At 42.2% G+C, this 22,380-nt stretch overlaps 3 protein-coding genes across 5 annotated transcripts; 1 reads left to right on the top strand and 2 right to left on the bottom strand.

The window, feature by feature from the left end:
- Nucleotides 1-12,431: 12,431 nt before the first annotated feature.
- LOC121977330 (ethylene-response factor C3-like) lies at nt 12,432-13,372 on the bottom strand. The gene has a single exon (XM_042529913.1). The coding sequence runs from the start codon at nt 13,293-13,295 to the stop codon at nt 12,633-12,635; it is 663 nt and encodes a 220-aa protein (XP_042385847.1). The 5' UTR covers nt 13,296-13,372; the 3' UTR covers nt 12,432-12,632.
- A 1,427-nt stretch (nt 13,373-14,799) lies between these two features.
- Nucleotides 14,800-19,470, top strand: LOC121974517 (tRNA-specific adenosine deaminase TAD1-like). 3 transcript variants are annotated; one of them, XM_042525626.1, is made up of 10 exons: nt 14,800-15,020; nt 15,101-15,221; nt 15,313-15,488; nt 15,586-15,639; nt 16,014-16,127; nt 17,984-18,144; nt 18,225-18,298; nt 18,419-18,538; nt 18,696-18,783; nt 19,139-19,470. In XM_042525626.1, the coding sequence occupies exons 1-10, from the start codon at nt 14,843-14,845 to the stop codon at nt 19,265-19,267; spliced, it is 1,215 nt and encodes a 404-aa protein (XP_042381560.1). In that variant the 5' UTR covers nt 14,800-14,842; the 3' UTR covers nt 19,268-19,470. The 3 variants fall into 3 exon arrangements, with proteins under 3 accessions (XP_042381560.1, XP_042381559.1, XP_042381558.1); XM_042525625.1 differs by having other exon boundaries at nt 15,948-16,127; nt 18,699-18,783; XM_042525624.1 differs by having other exon boundaries at nt 15,948-16,127.
- Nucleotides 19,471-19,591: 121 nt separating this feature from the next.
- LOC121974518 lies at nt 19,592-21,174 on the bottom strand. The gene is made up of 3 exons (XM_042525627.1): nt 21,028-21,174; nt 20,837-20,898; nt 19,592-19,952 (listed from the first exon to the last, which is right to left on the bottom strand). The coding sequence occupies exons 1-3, from the start codon at nt 21,083-21,085 to the stop codon at nt 19,833-19,835; spliced, it is 240 nt and encodes a 79-aa protein (XP_042381561.1). The 5' UTR covers nt 21,086-21,174; the 3' UTR covers nt 19,592-19,832.
- Nucleotides 21,175-22,380: the final 1,206 nt, after the last annotated feature.

Here is a 22,380-nt window from a genome sequence, read left to right as displayed (position 1 = left end):
GGTATTTTTTACATGAAGATAAAACTAGTATGATGCGAAAATTAAATACTAGTATACCTTTTCTTTTGCAAGCAAAAACCTCTAGGTCTTCTACTGTATTCCTCTTCTAACCTCGGACGTTGTGTGGGCAACGATCTTCCGAGATGAGAAACCACCAAAGCACCTTCTTCTCCTTTCTTCAAGTTTCGGCCAAGCACAATGCTTCCAAAAGATGAAGATTTTTTTTCACCAACCAAGCTCCAAGGGATGCAAGAAACAAGCCTCCTTTTTCTCCTTATCTCCAAGCTAGATCCGGCCACTTCTATGCCTCCAAGAGATAATGAAGTCTCGACCACAAAAAGGAGAAGAGAGAAGAAGAAGGGGAACCTCTAGGGGTCGGCCACACCAAGGAAGAAAAGAGAGGAAGAAAAAGAATAAAGTCGTTCTCCATGAAGCCTCCTCTACCCCCTCTTTTATAATTCTTGGTCTTGGCAAATAAGGAAATTTAAATAAAAACTTCCTTAATTCTTTTGCCATGAAAAGGAAAATTTATTTAGTTAAAAATAATTTTCTCTTCTCCAATTTATTTGGCCGGCCACCTCTTTCCCCAAAACAAGGAGAGTTTTAATTAAAACAAAAATTAAAACTTCCTAATTTGTTTCTAGAAATTTATAAAAGTTTCTCCAATAATTTTAATCCCTTCATGATTGGGTAATAAAAAGAAATTTTATAAATTAAAATCTTTCTTTTAAACATGTGGATAATTTCCAAAAAGGAAAGTTATCTCTAAAAATTAAAATCTCCTTTCAATCTACAAATAAGGAAAGATATTAAATCTTTTCTTAATCTTTTGTAGAAACTAATAAAAGAGAATTTTTAATTTTTAAACTTTCTTTTAAATCATGTACATGATTAAAAGGAAAGTTTTTACCAAAATTAAAATCAACCTTTTAATCTACAAATAAGGAAAGAGATTTTAACTCTTCTCTTAATCTTTTATAGAATCTTATAAAAGGAAAGATTTAAATTTTTAAACTTTCTTTTAAATCATGTTATCCACATAAGAAAAATTTTTAAAATAAAAATTACCTTTTATTTTAATAGGGTCGGCCACCTAAGCTTGAGTTCAAGCTAGGGCCGGCCACATGAATTCACCCATGAACCAAACCATGGCCAGCCCTAGCTTGGTCTCCAAGCTAGCTTGGCCGGCCCCTTTAGGATGGGTAAGAAAGTGGGTATAGGTGGGTATAGTACTCTATAATTAAGAGGCTACGATAGGGACCGAGAGGAGGAATTGGTTTTGGTCTCCCGATGAAATTAAGCATCCCGTGTTCGCCCCGAACACACAACTTAATTTCATCAATAATAATTCATTCCACTAAAGAATTATTATTGAACTACCGCACCAATCCCAAATTATATTTTTGGGCTCCTTCTTATTATGAGTGTGTTAGTCTCCCTGTATTTAAGATAACAAATGTCCACTAATTAAGTAAGGTACTGACAACTCACTTAATTAATATCTAGCTCCAAGAGTAGTACCACTCAACTTCATCGTCATGTCGGACTAAGTCCACCTGCAGGGTTTAACATGACAATCCTTATGAGCTCCTCTTGGGGACATTCTCAACCTAGATCACTAGGACACAGTTTCCTTCTATAATCAACAACACACACTATAAGTGATATCATTTCCCAACTTATCGGGCTTATTGATTTATCAAACTAAATCTTACCCATTGATAAATTAAAGAAATAAATATCAAATATATGTGCTTGTTATTATATTAGGATTAAGAGCACACACTTCCATAATAACTAAGGTCTTTGTTCCTTTATAAAGTCAGTATAAAAGAAACGACCTCTAATGGTCCTACTCAATACATTCTAAGTGTACTAGTGTAATTATATAGTTAAGATAAACTAATACCTAATTACACTACGACCTTCCAATGGTTTGTTCCTTTCCATCATGGTCGTGAGCTACTGTTTATAATTTATAAGATACTGATAACATGATCTTCTGTGTGTGACACCACACACCATGTTATCTACAATATAAATTAATTGAACAACTACATTTATCATAAATGTAGATATTTGACCAATGTGATTCTTATTTCTAGATAAATGTTTATACCAAAAGCTAGGCTTTTAGTATACATCCTAACACACAAATCATATTATATCTGCAGCAGGGTATTCTTCCAATTGATGCAGAACAAGCAAGGATATTTAAGAAGAAAGTTTCTCAATACACCATGATAGGGGAGTAGTTATATAAAAGGGTTTTCTCTAGACCTTTATTTAAATATATTGGAACAGAAGATATATAGTTTATCTTGCAAGAGGTTCATCAGGGCTCATGTGGCAATCACATAGGGGGAAGATCCTTAGCTCGCAGAATTTTACTAGCAGGATATTTTTGGCCTACTCTATATGAAGATGCTGCCAAATTTGTAAGAACTTGCATTTCTTGTCAGAAACATCAGAATATTTCACATCATCCTACGCAATTATTAAGAACTTCTTTAGTTTCTCGCCCCTTTGACCAATGGGGCATGGATATAGTGGGTCTATTTCCTATGGCAACTGCACAAAGAAGATTTTTATTAGTAGCAGTGGAATATTTCTCTAAATGGGTAGAGGCTGAACCACTTGCTCAAATTACTGAAGATGCAATTATCAAATTCTTATGGAAAAATATTGTCTACAGATTCGGTATTCCTCATAAACTAGTTTCTGATAATGGAAAGCAATTTCAAGGAGATAGAATCTTAAACTGGTGTAAAAGTTACAGTATTACTCAAGCATTCACCTTTGTGGCATATCCACAGAGTAACGGTCAAGCGGAAGTAACTAATAGAGTGATTATAAGAGGCCTAAAAACTAAATTGGATCATGTTGGTGGCAGCTGGGTAGATGAGTTGTCCAGTGTTCTTTAGGCATATCATACTACACCCCGAGAAGCTACAGGGATCACGCCTTTCCAATTGGTTTATGGAGGAGAAGCTGTAATTTCCATCGAGGTGGGAGTAGAATCCGATAGAAGGCAACTATATGACGATGACAATGTGGGGAGGCGACTTATGGAACTAGATCTAATAGAAGAAATTCGAGATAAAGCTGCAACTCGTCTTACATCATGCCGACAACGAATGAGGAAAAATTACAACTTGAGTCATCCCGAGATTCTTTCAAGTGGGAGATCTAGTATGGAAACGTGTCAAGCTCGCTGGGGATGTTAACAAATTGGCACCACAATAGGAAGGACCATACAAGGTGGTGGAGAAACTTGCATCGGGCTAATATTATCTCCAGAGCGCAGAAGGAAGAATTCTTAAGCATCCAATAAGTGCAAATCATTTACAGCCCTACCGAACTTAACAAGTTTATATCGCTCGAGGAATATACATATCCCTGAACGAGCGGACTAATTCCTCCTTAGTATATTCCAATCATTCAAGCTTGGCACGCCCAAGGGAACAAATCAAGTTTACTTTAAGCAAAGTCCCCGTCACCCGACCCAGTGAAAAGATAATAAGTATGATTGCAATTTATGTACTTTAGTCAATTTTGTGAATACAATGCAGGCCAAATATCGTTCGAAAGATAGGCACAGTTTAAACAATGTGGTGATTGCCGTGCAGACATTCTTATTCAGCTCAGGTGGCTATTAATTGGGGGCTTGAAGGAATGACCGACCAGGCTTCCTTAAGAAATATCGAGGACGTTAAATCATCACAAAGTTAGGGTAAGTATTTTTAGTTTCACTCAAAAACGCAGTCGATCGGGAAATCTCTTGAAGTAACCCGAACGGGCCTTCCTGAGACTTTAAACTATCAAAAACACAATCGATCGGGAAATCTCGTGAAGTAACCCGGACGGACCTTCTCAAGAGGAATCGGAGACTTTAAACTATCAAATGTTAGAACTTTCGAGCCGCAAAAACCGCTTTTTGCGTTGTGGAAAACCTTGAAGTTCTTGCCACGGATCCGTGCGAAGATAAAAATTACATATACATAGTTTTCTCCTAGATCTACACTAGATCTACATGATAGAAGCTATACCTTTGTAGTGATGCCCTTCGCTTATCCCGCTCGTCCAAACGGTAGCTGAATCTCGTAGAGTGTCAAGCATACACTCCTCTACACGTATCCACACGAACAAGAGATGGAGAAAAACCACTTAGAGTGTGCTAGCACTCTTGGATGGTCACAGTAATGGAGGAGAGGGAGAGAGGAGTAGAGAGGAAGAAGAAGAGAGAATTAAAGTTAGCACACACTTGCACTTATTCCCTTTTTAAGTGGTCGGTCACTCATGGAATACCAAGAGCCATGACTCTTGGTCTTCCTCATGAGGTGGCACACACTTGATATAGCCTTGATGATATGGAACATCTTCATTGGCCGGCCCATGCCAAGTCACAAATGATGTGACATTTGGTCAAGTCAAACTTGACCCTTCATCTTCCCTCTCAAGTCAAGTCAAACTTGACCTCTTATCTCTCATGGTTGATCAAATCTAACATTTGATTCAAGTCAATTTAATTTAATGAATCTCTATTCATTGAATTAAATTGACTCAATGAATCCAAGTCTAAATTAGACTTATTTGACACATGAATCGAATTGAGTCCAACTCAATTAGTTTAATTTGGATTACTCTTAATCCAATTTGGTTCATCACATGAACCTAATCCTCTTGGTTCATCATATGAACCTAATCTCCATCTAATTGCCCTTTGTGTGTGACCCTATAGGTTCTTGTAACGTTGGCAATTCTCCTAAACTCATTTAGAAGCATAAGTAATGAGCGGTATCTAGCAACACATCATTACTACCCAAGTTACAAGAATGTTGAGATCCAACATCACCTTTGTGACTACTAATTGTTACTTTCACAATATGTGACAATGTCCTTCTATTCTTGACATCTAGATTGATCAATTGAGGCATAGACCGTGTCATCCTCTAATCAATCTATATCTTGAACTCCAAGTAGACTCACTCTAATCAAATGGTTCAATACCTCATATTGACTCATTTGGGCATGACCATGCACTTAGTGGTCTCACTCTATCAAGAATCATGATGTCACTCCCATCATATAGGAGGGATAGATCACATCTACATCACTTACATCCCTCCGCATAATTTGTTACATACCCAGTAATCGCCTTTATAGTCCACACATTTACGGGTGACGTTTGACGAAGTCAAAGTATGCAACTCCTTATGTAGGGAACCATGGTAACTTCAGGTCCAATGACTGATAGTCATACTAATAATCACATGAGAAAGTATATGACACTCATATAACGATCCATGATACTTTCTCATGGCGGATCATTCAGTATACATTCTCCAATGCATACTAATGTGTCAACTTGATATCTCTATATCCATGACTTGTGAGATCAATTCATCGAGTTGACCTACATGTTAGTCTCATTGCATTAACATTGTTCCTGAATGTTAATATTTGACTAGGAATGATTAAGAGTAGTGTTCTCTATATCATCTCATTATCAATTCAACCAATCGATTGATATAGATAAAAACCTTCTACTCAAGGACGTTATTATAATTAGTTATTTGACATCAATACAAGTAAGTATAATAACCATAAAGAAATGTCTTTATAAATATATAGGAATAAAATACATTAAGTCCATACAACAATCATCACATGATTGGCTCTAGGGCTCTCACTAATATCAAAAACACAATCGATCGGGAAATCTCTTGAAGTAACTCGGACGGGCCTTCTCGAGAGGAATCGGAGACTTTAAATTATCAAAAACACAGTCGATCGAGAAATCTCTTGAAGTAACCCGGACGGGCCTTCTCGAGAGGAACCGGAGACTTTAAACTATCAAAAACACAATCGATCAGGAAATCTCTTGAAGTAACCCGGACGGGCCTTCTCGAGAGGAACTGGAGACTTTAAACTATCAAAAACACAGTCGATCAGGAAATCTCTTGAAATAACTCGGACGGGCCTTCTCGAGAAGAACCGAAGACTTTAAACTATCAAAAACGCAGTCGATCGAGAAATCTCTTGAAGTAACCCGGACGAGCATTCTCGAGAGGAACCGGAGACTTTAAACTATCAAAAACACAGTCGATCGGGAAATCTCTTGAAGTAACCCGGACGAGCATTCTCGAGAGGAACCGGAGACTTTAAACTATCAAAAACACAGTCGATCGGGAAATCTCGTGAAGTAACCCGGACGGGCCTTCTCGAGAAGAACCGAAGACTTTAAACTATCAAAAACACAGTCGATCGAGAAATCTCGTGAAGTAACCCGAACGAGCCTTCTCGGGAGGAACCGGAGACTTTAAACTATCAAGAACACAGTTGATCGGGAAATCTCGTGAAGTAACCTAGACGGGCCTTCTCGAGAGGAACCGAAGACTTTAAACTATCAAAAACACAGTCGATCAGGAAATCTCTTGAAGTAACCCGGACGAGCCTTCTCGAGAGGAACCGGAGACTTTAAATTATCAAAAACACAGTCAATCGAAAAATCTCTTGAAGTAACCCGGACGGGCCCCGGTCAACTCCGGGCGCCCCGGACCCAAAAGTCAACTCTGGTTGTCTTTTTCAGTCTGGGTCCTCTGCTCCGGCTCTTGTCGTCTCGGTCCGGGTCTTCAACTCCGGATCCGCTTGCTTGGGTGATCTCGGACATCCGAAAAAGGGCTCACCCGAACCCAACTTCCGGTCTTCTCGAGCAGGCTTCCGCTCCGGCTTTCGTCCCTCAGAATCGCTGCGTGCTTCCTTCTCGTTCACCAGCGTACTCATCCGCAGTCTTCGTCCCTCGGTCGCACCCCATGCCGACCTTCTCGCTAGTTGTGTCTCTTGCTCCCCGAGCACTCTTCTGCTCCGGCTTTCGTCCCTCGGAACCACCGTATGCTTCCTTCTCGTCCGCTGGTGTACTCTTCCGCAGCGCCTCGTCCCTCGGACGTACCGCGTCCCGTCCTTTTCGTTAGCTGCGTCTTCCGCTCGACTACCTATGCTCCTAAGATCCTGCACACTTAGACACAAGGTTAGAAACACACATGACCTAACTTAACTTGTTGATCACACCAAAACAACCTTGGGGTTCCAACAGTGGCGTCCTCCCATAGGTCTAGGAGGGAATCAGCGGGCAGTGAGCACCAGACCATTAGAATATTCTCTGACAGGTAGTAATTATTTCCTGACAGGTAGTTATGATTCCCTGGCTTGCTTGTCTTGTAGTGCATGCTTGCCCCGATCTGCTAACACTGGACTGAGTCCCTATACCTACCGCCCTCGATCTGTGGGGTGTAGACCTATATTTCCTAACTTGCGTTTGTCGTTTCACAAATCCAGATCTGTATATCCAGCCCTGTCCTGAATGTCCTATCTTGTGAACTCTTGACCCGTCTTACCTTGTATCGTGACCTATATGCTTTAGTTTGGTTCTACTTAACCTGCATCCCGACCTGTATGCCTCCTTCCGATTCCGTCTGTCCCGACCTGTACTCCTTAGCCCGATTCTGTATGTCCCGACCTGTACGCCTTAGTTTGATTCCATCTGTCCCGACCTGTACGCCTTAGTCTAATTCCATCTGTCCCGACCTGTACACCTTAGTCCGACTCCGCCTGTCTCGACATGTATGCCTTAGTCCGACTCCGTCTGTCTCGACCTACCCACCTTAGTCTAATTTCGCTTATCCCAACATGTACGCCTTAGTCTGCTCCGCTTATCTCGACCTGTACGCCTTAGTCTACTTCCGCTTATCCGGACCCGTACGCTTTGGTCTGTGTTTCCTGACTTGTACGTTGTGACTCATATATCCATTTGTACGTTCCAATTTGTATATCTCGACCTGTACGCCCTGGTTTAATTCCGTCTGTCCCGACCTGTGCTCCTTGGTTCATATGTCTTGTGTCGTAAGGCTATAAGTCCTAACCTGTATCCTTGATTGACACATCCCGACCTGTACGCTTTTGCCTATGTCTCCTATAACGCAAGGCTATCAGTCCTGACCTGTATCCTTGGTTGGCACATCCCGACCGTACGCCCTGGTTCATGTCTCCGTTGCCACAAGGCTATAAGTCCTTACCTGTATCCTTGGTTGTCACATTCTGACCTGTACGCCCTAGTCTATGTCTCCTGTGCCGCAAGGCTATAAGTCCTGACCTGTATCCTTGGTTGACACATCCCGACCTGTACGCCCTGGTCCATGTCTCCTGTGCCGCAAGACTATAAGTCTTGACCTGTATCCTTGGTTGGCACATCCCGACCTGTACGCCCTGGTCCATGTCTCTTATGTCGCAAGGTTATAAGTCCTGACATGTATTTTTGGTTGGCACATCCTGACATGTACGCCCCGATCTATGTCTCCTGTGCCGCAAGGCTATAAGTCCTTACCTGTATCCTTGGTTGGCACATCCCGACCTGTACGCCCTGGTCCATGTCTCTGTGCCGCAAGACTATAAGTCCTGACCTATATCTTTGGTTGACATATCCCGACCTGTACGCCCTGGTCCATGTCTCCTGTGCCGCAAGGCTATAACTCCTGACCTGTATTCTTGGTTGGCATATCCCGACATGTACGCCTGGTCCATGTCTTCTGTGCCGCAAGGCTATAAGTCTTGACTTGTATGCTTGGTTGACACATCCCGACCTGTACGCCCCGGTCCTTGTCTCCTGTGCCGCGAGGCTATAAGTCCTGACATGTATCCTTGGTTGGCACATCTCGACCTGTACGCCCTGGTCCATGTCTCCTGTGCCGCAAGGCTATAAATCCTGACCTGTATCCTTGGTTGGCACATCCTGACCTGTACGCCATAGTCCATGTTTCCTGTGTCGCAAGGCTATAAGTCCTGACCTGCATCCTTGGTTGGCACATCCCGACCTGCACGCTTTTGTCCATCTTTTCCGACCGGTGCATCCCGATCAGTCCGAACTCTTACTTGCCATGAAGACCCGACCCCTGAATGTCGCTTATGTCCCCCCTGGATCCTCTTGTAATCTGAACCTTTGACCTCCACATAAGAGGGACTTTTGACTGTCACGTAGGCGAACTTTTAACTATTACGTAGGCTTGACTTCTGACCGCCACGTGAGCTTGACTTTTGACTGCCTCGTGTGCTTGACTTCTGACCACCCCGAGGGCTTGACTTCCGACCACGTCCGATGTCCGACCCCACTATCATGCACCGTATCACTTTGCTTGCCCATCACATGCCATAACATCATTTTTGCATTCACGCTTTATTATGAAAAACATAAAAATATCATGTCATGCCATACATATATCATGTAGTTATAACAAATTTTCTTTTGAAAAATCATTTATTTTTGATGTATGTTGATCCCGCCCGGAAGCTGAGTCAGACGACTCGTCGGGTGAGGTGGATTGAATGTTGACTGAGTCGCAGTGTCCCGGAGGGGGGGTGTGCTGAGACGTCTTCCGTGTTGACCAAGTCTTCAGAAGTCCTCTGGCCAACGCTACCTGCAGCCAACGACCGGGTCCCCCGGTCCCTGGTACGCCGAAGCTCGAGGCGGATCCAACGAACATATGAGTAACAAACTAATAATGTAATATAATAATGAAATAAATAAGGGGTGAATACGGAGAACATACCATGGCCCAGGGGGCGCCCTCGGATGAGACGCGGCTTGAGTTGTCGTGACCTGGAAGAGCAGATGACTCTGATCAGGCTGAAGAGAGGGATCTGACGATGCGAAGCAGGATGCGGCACGGAGCCGGAAGACGAGCTGCAGATCGGGAGATAATAGCAGCACGCAGGCCGGGCTAAGACACCGACACACAGGTTGGGATAAGACACCGGTACGCAGACCAGGAGACGAGATCGGCACACAGACCGGGACATGAAATCGGCGCGCAGGGCGGGATATGATTCCGGCACGCAGGTCGGGATATGATTCCGGCACGCAGGCGGACGGACTCGATGCCACCCTCACGCGAGCACAACGACAGCCCCTCCTCTTCCTTCCCACAGCGACGGCGACAACACCATCTTCTTCCTCCTTGTGACGCCGTCGCCGGAGAGACCGACCCCTGCTCTCCTCCTCCCTGCAACACGCCACCGAACAGCCTCGCGACACTGCCCTCCTCCCCCCTTGACATCGTTGTTTCCTCTCCCACTACAGCCGGCAACGCAAGTAGCCAACACCCATAGCCTCCGACCGCCGCCCTTTAGACCGCCGAACCGCCAAACACAGCCTCGCCAGTGGTCTCCTCCAGGACGACGTAGCGCTGCCTCCCTTATCGCCTCGTCGTAGGCCACCTCCGGATCGGACGCCTGGTTGTAGGTTTTCGATGTGAGTTGGACCTTCGGGCCCTCGCCGCCAATAGGCTCTGATCTGATTATGCTCCATCTGTGTTGTGTTCCGGTCCTTGAGTTGAGGCTATATTCCGATCCTCACATCGTGGTCCTATTTGGGTGTGCCTCGTCGTATCCCGACCTGCGAGCCGCGGTTGTGTCTCAGATTATGATTCGTGTTTAGCCTCCTTGGTGTTATTATTTCCCGGGCTGCGTGCCGGAATCATTTCCCGACCTGCGTGCTGGAATCATATCTCAGCTTGCGCGCCGATTTCATGTCTCGGTCTACGTGCCGATCTCATATCCCGGTCTGCGTACCGGTGTCTTATCCCAGCCTGTGTGTCGGTGTCTTAGCCCGACCCGCGTGCCGCTATTATCTCCCGACCTGCAGCTCGTCTTCCGACTCCGTGCCGCATCCTGCTACGCGTCGTCAAATCCCTTTCTCCAGCCTGATCAGAGTCATCTATTCTTCCGGGTCACGACAGCTCAAGTCGCATCCCATCCGAGGGCGCCCCCTCGGCCAGGGTATGTTCTCCGTATTCACCCCTTATTTATTTCATTATTATATTACATTATTAGCCTGTTACTCATATGTTCGTTGGATCCGTCTCGAACTTCGGGGTACCAGGGACCGGAGGGATCCGGTCGCTGGCCGCAGGTAGCGTTGACCAGAGGACTTCTGAAAACTTGGTCAACACGGAAGTCGTCTCAACACACCCCCCTCCGGGACACCGCGACTCGGTCAACATTCAATCTACCTCACCCGACGGTCCGTCTGACTCAGTTTCCGGACGGGATCATATACCATAACAAATCATGCATCACTTTTAATCCTTTGCAATTAAAGATTAATGACATTTATTAACAAGTAACATCCTTGGTGGATGTTCAAAATTCTTAAAGTGTCTAGATAGAAATACATGATCCCTAGTTTAGGGCAAAATCAAACTATACATCTCACACAGACCTATAAGGTGACTTGTATGTATTTTAATGCACATTAGATACGAGTGAAATGTTAGAACGATGAACGAAACTCAAGATGTTGATTTAGTGCATTCTTTTGAGTTTTAGGTTCATCAAAACATATAGTTATGTGTTTTTCAATTATTAGAAAAACTAATGTATAAGTCATGTACAACAGAAAAGAACGCTAGTTATGAGTTTTAGGGACGAATGCTTCGCCTCCAAAACGAGATCGCATGGTTCGACAGAGAGGAGAACGCCAGTGCTAGGATTGCACGTAGGCTGACATCGGATGCTCACAATGTGTGATCTGCAATCGGAGCCATGCTTGTTTGCATCAACCATCTTTGAGAACATCGCGTACGGGAGGGAGGCAGCGACGGAGGCAGAAGTGGTGGAGGTTGCGACGCTGGCCAACGCGCACAAGTTCATATTGGCATTGCCCGATGGGTACAGGACATGGCTCGGGGAACGTGGGGTGCAGCTATCGGGCGAACAGAGGCAGAGAGTAGCCGTGGCACGGGCACTAGTGAAGAAGGCGCCGATACTGCTACTGGACGAGGCAACGAGCGCACTGGACGCAGAGTCCGAGAGGAGCGTGCAGGATGCACTCGAGCGGTCGGGGACGGAACGAACCACCATCGCGGTGGCGCACCGCCTTGCGTCGATAAGGAACGCTCACGTGATCGCAGTGATCGAAGATGGGAAGGTGGTGGAGCAAGGAACGCACTCGCACCTGCTCAAACACCATCCCGACGGGAGCTACGCCCGAATGCTGCAGCTGCAGCGCTTCGCCAATGGAGCTGCGACTGCAAATGGCGCGTCGTCGCTGGGACCGTCGACGAGTGCCAGAGAAGCTACAAGATAGAGATAAAAGATCGAAGCTTTGATATTCAGTTATTATTATTATTTTTGCTCTGAGCTAAACACGATTGGCCGTGTAATTATGTTGTTCTCACTAGTCGTTTTTGAGAATGCAGTAGATCGAATATGGCTTTATGACTCAACTGAACTGGTGAGACTCACTGATTTAACAGACTCACTGAACCTCCTCCCTCACTCAGTTTGGTCTACTTGAGCTTGAGGAAATGTACAAAAATCTAAACACATCTCAATTAGATTGCCCCTTCCAGAAGCCAAACACTGAATGTAAACATTGCTGGAGTGTTCGAGCGTTAGCTTAGCAAAGGTTCAATGGATCTGAGATTAAAGTATTTACATGCCCCTTCTCCTTTTATCCCCACACAGCCACACTACAAGCATAATGACGCCATGGAATTTAACAACATCTCCTTTCTCAAGTCAATTGATATTTGATATCTAATTAAGTATCTATCGTTAGATAGATAGATATGATGACGTCATGCAAGCTCTGATAGTCTCAAGAGCTCCTCCAAGTACTCTGCTCCCAAGTCCTCCAACTCCACCACTGTTTCGCAGGCGGGGTTGGACTCCGTTTTGCACCTCTTCCCCGCCGGCCGCCGCCTGATGCGATGCCTCTTCTTGAGGGCTAGCACCGGTGATCCCGTCGGCTCGATCCCCATCCCCTGCAGCGACTCCCGGACGCTCTCGGCCGGGAAGTTGAGCACCGCCGCGGCCCCACGCAGCGCCAATGCGGCCTGGTCATAAGCTAGCGCGGCGGCCTCCGCGCTGTCGAAGGTCCCCAACCACACCCGCACCCCCTGCCGGGTCGAGTCCCGGATCTCCGCCGCGAACTTCCCCCACGGCCGCTTCCGCACCCCCCGGTAGCTCTTCTCCAGCACGGCCACAGCCTCCGGTTCAGCGTTCGGAGACTCTATCTCTTGGCTTCCTCCTCTGCTAGTCATTGTCTCCGACGAGGAAGACATGCTCGGGGTCTCCATGAGCATGTCGAGCAAGAGCATCTCTTCAGCGTCGTTCATGTCGAAGGGAAGCGGGGAACCTCCTCCTCCAGCGACAGCACATCGAAAAGGATCCATTGGGCTCGACTCCGATTCCGAAGAGGATTGAGAGACTATACAATGGAGAAAATTGAGAGAACTCATTGAGATCGGAAGAGAAGAGATCGAAGCTGCTCTTACTCTGTTTTTGCTCTGTTTTGTGTTCGGTATTTGAACGTTGAACTCCGGTCTTTTATATGCGAGGACGAAGAACAGACAAACAAGTGACGTGGGTGGATGTTTCCCATTGGCCAAAGTAGCACGGGACCCGTGCATTAATATAGCACGTGTCTAATGACGTATGGCGGCTGGGTCAAACTCCAAGAAAGATGGCCGTCCCTTCGACACGTGTCGTTCTTGAGTGGTAATAAATAGGGCGTTTGCTGACGCGGCCATTTGCGTCAACGAACATGAATTTAGAAGAAAAAATAAAAAAATAAAAATTAACGAATGAATTGATCCTGCCTTATTGATTAATCTTTGCTTTTTTTTTTTTCCCTATTTCATCTTATTTATATGAATTTTCGATCGTTAGTTGAAGAATTTGCATGGTGGGACAACATGGACATGGATTCATTGAACTTAATCACTTTGGTATATTTATTTCATCTTATTTATTTAAAAGAGATGGCTAATAATTCTAGAAAGTATGACATGAGATCAGATACAGAGAACTTACCCTCTTCCGAACTATCTATTTGGCTGGCTCCAAAATTATTATTATTATTATTTTAATCACCTTAAAGAATATTGCATTATCGATAAAGTTGAATAACTATAATTTAAGTGTCTATGTTTGCTCGAATGGAACCTGTAGGTTTACCATTATCTCATATCATTGGCATACAAATCATTAATTAAGGAGCACAAACTTGTTCACTATTCAAGTAGTTGGCTTATAATGCTAAAATAACAATGAATTCGATATCATAAATAATTTGACAATATACAGAGGCCATCGCTATCCAAGCATGCACGTGTGGTTCGATCGTTATAAAGTAATTAAGAGGAAATAGTAAAGTTATTCAACTCTTATAAGGAGTCAAAGTTTGACCTTGACCCATTCAACTTATGAGTGAAGTCAGGGCAAACAAGCCGGTCAAAGTTCCAAAAGTTAATTGGATTAAGAGATAAAAGTTAAGTCTAGAACTTTCTTTAAAACTTTAATTTAGGCCAAGTTCATCCTGTGATTCACACGTACCCGGGTAAGATTGGGTTGGCTAATTATAGGATAAAGATTTGAATCTCGATAAAAATTAGAAAAAAAATAATTTTTTTATTAGTTAATTATAATTTTTAATTTATTTCTCGATGAGAGTAAGTCCGACCATATAGAACCGTTGGGTGAAGGATTCCAACTACCATCTTATGATTTAGAGGTGAACCAGTGGAAGTCCAACTAAACTTGCATTTTATACGAATTATTTTTCTTTCAAAAAAATAGTTTTCATCTTCTAAATTTCACTCGATCAATTCAGTAAGGGAAGTAGCCATAATTACAGAAGAATTATTCAAATATTTTATGAATTTAATGGTATATAATAAATTTTCATTTTTTTTAAGAAAAGGAATTTATTTTTAAAATGTATTTAATAAATTTATTAAAGTAGTAAAGAGAAGAACGAGGAGAGAGGGGTACGGCGCTGCCTGCCATGTATTCGTCGCCTTTGCCCTCGCGGCCGCGGTGGGAGGAGGCAGAGAAGAGCCGCTGGGGAGAAAGCGTCTCCGAAGTCGTTCTCGGGCTCTACCGCTCTCTTCCGAAGAAGGGGAAGCCTCAGGGCAAGGAGACCACTGTCCTCGCCGCTTTCCTCCTTTCCTCGCCTTCCGACGGTACGACGGTATTCCTGCCTCAGCGCTTCTCTTCGCCTCGATCTTTCAATCATAGGCGCCCGCGCCCATTCTTGTTTCAGTTCTCGAGGTCGTGGCTCTGGGCACTGGCACCAAATGCATTGGGCGCTCCTTCTTGTGCCCTGGAGGAGATGTCGTCAATGACTCCCACGCTGAGGTCATCGCGCGCCGGTCCCTGGTGAGGTAACTGCTTGTCCTAAATATGTTCACGCGAGCAGTAGCTGCTACAGTTTGGTTCCTCTTATTTCAAAATTTTAACTTGGAAAGAGAATAGGTACTTCTATGCGGAAATTGAACGCCTTGATCGCATCCAGAAAGATGGCAGAGACCGTTTAGGTTTAGATGATGCATCCAGTTCGTGTTTTGATCTGGATGATAGTTGCCTTGGCCAGACCAAGTACAAGATGAAACCTGGTTGGGGATTGCATATGTATATCACCCAATTCCCTTGTGCGTTTTCCTAATTTTTTTTCTTCTTCCTCTTCTACTGATATTTCTTATTGAATAGAAAGCTTTAATATTTGTTTACATTGTTTTTCTCGATCAGGTGGAGTTTTCTCTTATCCTTCAATTCAAGCAGATGTACCTACAAAAACTCGAGGTTAAACTGCAATATATTGTATTACATTCTTGACCTGTTCAAATTATAGATGTTTTGAATTATTAGGAAGTTTTATGGGTTAGGAGTTTGTTTTGGTAGATATTGAAAGCTAGGCAAATTTAATTATTGTTTAGGGAGACAAATTATTGTAGAGTTATTTCTTAAACTAAAACTAGTTCAAGTTAGACCTGTATATGAAACCTGAGGCCCCAACGAATTATGAATTTCCCTAACATTCTAATTCTTCTGTTTAGGTCATTTTACTTTGGCAATCATAATTGGCATCTCTTAGCCTTCCTCTATTTCAGGAGGTGAATTATCAATTAGATGTTCAAATGGAAATTATCAAACAAATGGGATAGACCATTTCGCAGGTGAACATCCTCAGATGTCAACAGTTGTCCAAAAGAAGCCAGGACGTGGTGATGCAACTCTCTCCATGAGCTGCTTTGATAAGATAACCCATTGGAGTGTTGTTGGAGTCCAAGGTTCTTTTTTACATTTCATCTTTGAGGAGTCCACTCTTACTTGCTGTCTTTTTGCCACTTCAATAAAAACATTTCCATCTATTTTTGTCTTTTGACATGTAATCTGGAGCATGTTTTAGCTTAGAATGAGTTAAGTCTTTAAATCATTATTATATCTGATTACACTTAAGTTCTGTTATCAGCAAGGTGTCTAATAGAACTTATGAATGATTTTTTTGTTAAGGAAATAATCCCATGCTGGTAGACTTATCCAAAACTCTTTTTCAAAAAGTTTTCTTTTGGCTGTTTTGGTTTTTTTTTCATATTAGTTTTTCTCTAGATTAGCAAAATTAAAAGGCCTGTGCCAAATTACCAAGACTTCTTTAGGACTCTTTTAGAATATTTAAGGAATGTAAAATGAAGGTTTCTTGCATGTAACATTTTGAATTTCTATTTAGGTCGACAAAGTTATTACAGTTCGCTTTCTTGGGTTCAAGGTTATAACATGGATAATGTGCTTTGAATTCTGGCAACTGACATCATGTGCAATCATAGTGCACCCCTTAGACCATCCACACCAGCTTCCCTATCCAAAATGTATAATTTAGGGTAAAAAAGTTATTTTATTAAATTTGGATATTCACTTTTCAATACATCATATATCAACTTCCCTATTTCTTCTCTCTCCTCTATAATATTTAGGGAATGAAATTCATTCCCTAAATTTAGAGAAGTATTGTTCATAAATGCATAATTTAGGGAATCGATAAGGTAGCTGATGTAAAGATTTTTTAGCTACCCTATCCAAAATTTAAGGTAAAATTTTTAAATAGGGTATCTGATATGGATGCTCTTAGATTTGAAGAAAGCCTTATGTCTATCACACAGCCAACCGTACTTTGGGGGATATACTATTGAGTACAATAAGGTCATGTAATAGAAATGAGAATGACAAGATGAATCTATGAGGTTACTAAAGTATAAAATCAGAAATTTACTCCACAATTAGTTACATATACAAACATTATCTGGAAAATAATATAGATGATCATTGATCAAGACTATATTTTGACTACTTGGATTTATTAGAGATTAAGGTATTTGGATATTGAGATTAAGGAAAGTTCTAGTTCATGTACAAAAGTTTGCCTTTAATTTGTGTCTGACTCCATTCCATGGCATTTGCACATTAGATGCTACTGCAAAACAGTCAAGAAGAAGGATTGACTGCGGAAGGCATTTATTTAGCAATGGATCCTGTAGATTCAATGCAATTGTGTTATAACCTTGAATCCTAGTGAGGAACACAAAAGAGTCTAGTCTGGGCTCCCTAATAGAACATTTAACATGTCCATTTCGGATCAATTGTATTTGTATGAGAGTTGTGACATGGCAAAATCATGGAAAATGCAACTTATTCCAATATCCTAATTTTCTTAGTATTTAGATGAAGAACAGAAACATGAAAATAATTCATATAATGAGAAATCACAATGGAATTATATTATTAATTCATTGTTGCCCCTCACATACCTAAAGAGGGAATGTTGAGGAGCTAGTAGGGTCGAGGAACCACAACGAATAGGATGACATAAGTTACAGAAGAATATTACCATAATTTAGATGATTTAGACATTAGACTAGCAAAATAGTCTATTTTATAGATTTCAGAGGCAGGACAACAACCATCTAGCCATCCCCAAACTGCTCAGAGTCAGTCTCACAGCTCGTATAATGTGCTTTGATTTTTTTTCCCTGAATAATGCCCTTTGACTTTATGAAGATGTTTACATAATGCATTTTAGACCAAAGTGTTATATCTTGTTATTATGGCATATTGAAATCTATAATATATATGCCTTTCCTTTTAATTGCAGGGGCTCTGCTTTCTCATATTTTGCGACCAGTGTATTTGTCTACCATAACTGTAGGCATGTTTCCTTTTGATCCTTCGCAGGCAAATTCTCTTGAAAGTGCTATCTTCAATCGCACAGCTCACATGCATTCCAATCTATCAGCCTCTTTTCATGTTAACAGGGTATGTTTCCTCCAATTTATGGTGGACCCTTGATATGAGGATGACTAACCCAGTATTAAAAGTATTGTTTTGTTGTACAGCCTGTTGTATTTGAGGGTCCTCCTGCAATGAAGTTCCTTGAGTTTCATACTTTTGATGCTAATTTAACTTGCGGGTAGTATATGGCTTGCTTTTCCTTGTTGAACAAACATCTTTGATTAGCTTCTAACCTTTCTCGCTTTTAGTTCTACAACACAAAATAACAATAATGCATCAATATGCCTCGTTTTTTTAGGTATTCTATCTGTTGGAACAAGTCTGGTTTGCATGAAGTTGTCTTGGGAACAACTGGTAGGAAACAAGGCACCTCTTCAAAAGGAGCACTCTTGCGTTCCACCGAGTCATCTCTATGCAAGTAGGTCTATTCTTTAATGTTCAAGCTGCTTTTATTTAGCTATTGATTAATAGTATATATAGAGACAAAAACATTAGTCTTAGTAGTTCTTTATTTTTTTGTTGTTAAACTTGCCATCTTCAACAAATTTTTGAAGTTAAGCAATTTTTGACACCAGAAGGAGGTTACTGGAAGTTTTTGTGTCTTTGAGATGTTCATCCTCTTTACTGCTGCAATCTGCAGAAATTTCGTACTCTGAGCTAAAGGTATGTTTTACTTTAATACTTCAATTAACAACACTAATTGTCTTCTTTCCAAACAAGAAATAGGCAGATCCAGAAAGTGTTTTTGGTCTCAAAGTAACTGGAAAATATGTCAATTAAAAGAAACAATGAAAATATGTTTCAAGCATACTTTGCTTTATGGTAAATTATCTTTAGTAACACACCAAATTAGAGAAGAATCCTCCCTATTTTTGTGGTACGGTCAGTTGATGATTGATTCACATAATATCATAGGGAGATTATTTTGTGCATTTTGTGCTCGTATCGTCCTTGCTGTTATTCATTTGTTTGTTTTACAGCTTCCGATCGATGTGTACTTAAACAAACTAACTTGCAGGCTATGGCTCATGAATACCAATCCTGTCTCAGAATGCTTAGAGAAAGCCCTGCATTTGACTCTTGGCATCGAAAACCTGCCGACCTCGAGATGTTCTCCATCGCACAGTTATCAGTGAGTTCAGAGTGAACTTCATTTATTCTTTTTCTACCCTTGTTTTCTTGCGTTTTATAGCGCAGTAGGGTGATTTAGGTTCATTAGATATTCGTGTAGCTGGTAGAAAGATTCATGTAAGTTATACAAATGATTGCCATACATGAATTAGTGTTGTATCGAGTATTTAATTTATCTGGAGGATTCATCTTTACTTTGGCTTCCTCTAGTTTCTTGAAGTATCAAGTCCATATCATCAACACGGCTACCATCAAAAGACCTTTTTCACAGAATATGAAACAGACCATTGGTGGGTATGTTATATAACGGCACAAAACAAAGATAAATATTTACAAACACTTGAATCAGCAAAACTCACAATACTAATTTGGATAACAATAAATACGAGCAAGTCACAACAACCACTACATGCATAGATTCACATTTCATGCTCAAGTGTTAATAACATAGCAAAATTTGATTACATAGTTGTACGAGCAAATGAGTTTAGCAGCTAAAGTTTGAGCTAAACTTGCATAGTGCATGTATCAACTTGCCAGGATCCGCTCATGTAATCAGAACTCTATTTTCAAATGGTTGTTTATTTGTCGAGTTCCATTGCTTGGGCTGCTTTAGCCTTGGCCAATTTTGACAATTTGGTTTTCACCTTCCCAACTCTAAATTTTCCATTGTTCCTCCTTTTCACGGCTGATCCATCAACCTGTATCAGTTGGATGAAGGCAAACAACAGATGCACTCCCTCAGAAAGATTAGAGATGAAATTTCTTATAAGCACATTCCATACTAGAAATTGCCAAAAGAATACAAGTTCCGGGGTTGGAACATGAAAGCCGGCATGATAGCTGGTAACGCACACATGGCCAAAGCAGCTTATGATTTTTTATTTTATAAAAATTACGAGTGGTTCAAAACTAATGTAGTCAGTGTAAATTGTAATTGGATTATAGCACCTAAAACTAAAAGTCAAATTATCATTTTTCATTTTGTTGGGAAACTTGCTATTAGCACTTCCTTCCCCTTTGAACCATGATATAGTTCCCTAAATCAGAAAAAGGCTTGCACTAGGTAATAACATGATTAATATCAACATAATTTCTTCTTACACATCTCTTGATGAAGAAATAGACACACAGATATGCTAGTTATGCAATACCTTAAGCTATTTCCTCTGATATACTTATGGGTATAGCAAGAGAGCTGCTTAAGAATGCTTCATCAAGCATAGAGTAAATAATCTACAAGTTCTGACCTTGTATAAAATAAGGAATCCAAATAGAATCAGTAAGCCTGATTTAGCTCTAGGATTGGAGTTGAGAGGCCACAAAACAATCTTCAAAGAAAGGTTTTGCAGTAAACTTCTGTCGGCTCTCAAACTGATTTTATTATTAGTATTTCAGTTCAGTTAATTCTTGTTTCGATTCAAATCTGACGTCGGCACCAAAATATCAAAATGGTATGAGCTTCAAGTTATCGTCCAAAAGAAAAGGCATTCAATGATTAAAATGAATACACTCGAAGGCGATGCTTAAAAAGAGAGAAATAGTGAAAGGATGAACATTTTGAGGGGAGTATTGATGAGCATACCTTCATTTTGTTCTTTTTAGCGTGCAGTTTCTTCTCTTTCTTCTCCCTTTCTTCCTTTTCTCCTGATCGTAAGCACAGAAAGCACAGAGCACAAGCCAATGAAAATATAACGAACATGGAAAAAGACGAAGAGATAAAAGGAACGAGAGAGATTCGAGAAAAATAAGCAAGGCAGAAAAAAAAAATCTCACTTTTGAGATCGAATTCGTGCTGTTTCTTCCGCTTCGACAAGTTGTTCTTCTTCGACATATCTGCCGCCTCTTCCGTTCTCCGTAAGTTAAAAACCCTAGCAATCGAAAAACAAAAACGCTAAGGGGCGCGATTTAAATAGGGTGCCAGTAAGTCGCTTCTTAAGTCGTGACTGAAGTCGTTACTGACTATAAATAGTGAGCCAGTGGCCGGAAAACCCCAAACCCTTCTCCTCGTCTCATCTCCGTGCACGCCGCGACCTCTCCGCCGCCGCCAACACCAACCTGACCTCGCCCGATCCCGCCACCATCCGTCAACTTCGCCTCCGCCTCCACACCTGCCGTCGCACCGCATCCTTCCTCCGCCTCGTTCCCTAGCGCCCCTCATTTCTCCACCTCCACTGCCGCCTTCGCCCTCGCTGCCAACAAGCTCCACCCCAAAATTCCCTCAGAATTCCGCCACCTCGCCAGTTCTGGTATCCACTCCGCCATATCCATCCTCCACACCACACTAACTTAGCATCATATGCCATGATCACAAAGCTGCCAAATTGGGAAGTTTCATTGAGCATACATGAGCTCGGCCATTAACCATGCAATACATAAACATGCAAATTCTTCTTTAGTTTGAATATAACGATGGAGTTTTCCATGCGAGTCAATGAACAAAATGAATGCCTATCTCCATTGAGGTGAACTCTCATTCCAAAGGGAGTAGCCGACTTTTTAAAATTAGAGGTAGAGGTGAGAAGAGATCAACTCACAGTGATAGAGATCAGTGTGATGATGTATTTAATACATTTTGGTAAACAATCTTCTTTCTATACAGGGATTGCTTGATGAAGCTTAACATGGCTGCTTCTGTAAATTTGCGCTTATCATGGCTGATCATGACTCTGCATTATCTCCCTCATCGCTACCGGTAGACCCGACCCCGGGCCGGGTCTGGCCCGGACCCGGCCCGGGCCCGTAACCGGGTCAACGGGCCGGTTGCCCGTTGACCCGGTTCGCCGGGTCGAACCGGAACCGGCCCGGCAAGTTGCCGGGCCGGTTCCGGTTCATTGGATGTAAAACCGGCGAACCGCCGGTTAACCGGCGGGTTGAACCGGCGGTTCAGCCGCAGAATTTTTTTTTTTTTAAACGGCTTGAACCGCCGGTTAACCGGCGGTTCATAGCCGTTGGAACCGCCGGTTAACCGGCGGTTCGTAGCCGTTGGGAGGGTTTTTTAGGTATTTTTTTTCAACGGTTAGGATCATTTGACCGTTTTTTGATCAATGGCTATGATTTAGTGTCCGTTACTATCAAAACTCTATAAATAGAGAGCTTATTTCATCATTTTTCACACACATCTTCTCT

The sequence above is a fragment of the Zingiber officinale genome, chromosome 4B (assembly GCF_018446385.1).
Source record: "Zingiber officinale cultivar Zhangliang chromosome 4B, Zo_v1.1, whole genome shotgun sequence".
Taxonomy (NCBI): domain Eukaryota; kingdom Viridiplantae; phylum Streptophyta; class Magnoliopsida; order Zingiberales; family Zingiberaceae; genus Zingiber; species Zingiber officinale.
The sequence above is the reverse complement of the archived record's forward strand: the minus strand, read 5'-3'. Positions and strand labels throughout refer to the sequence as shown.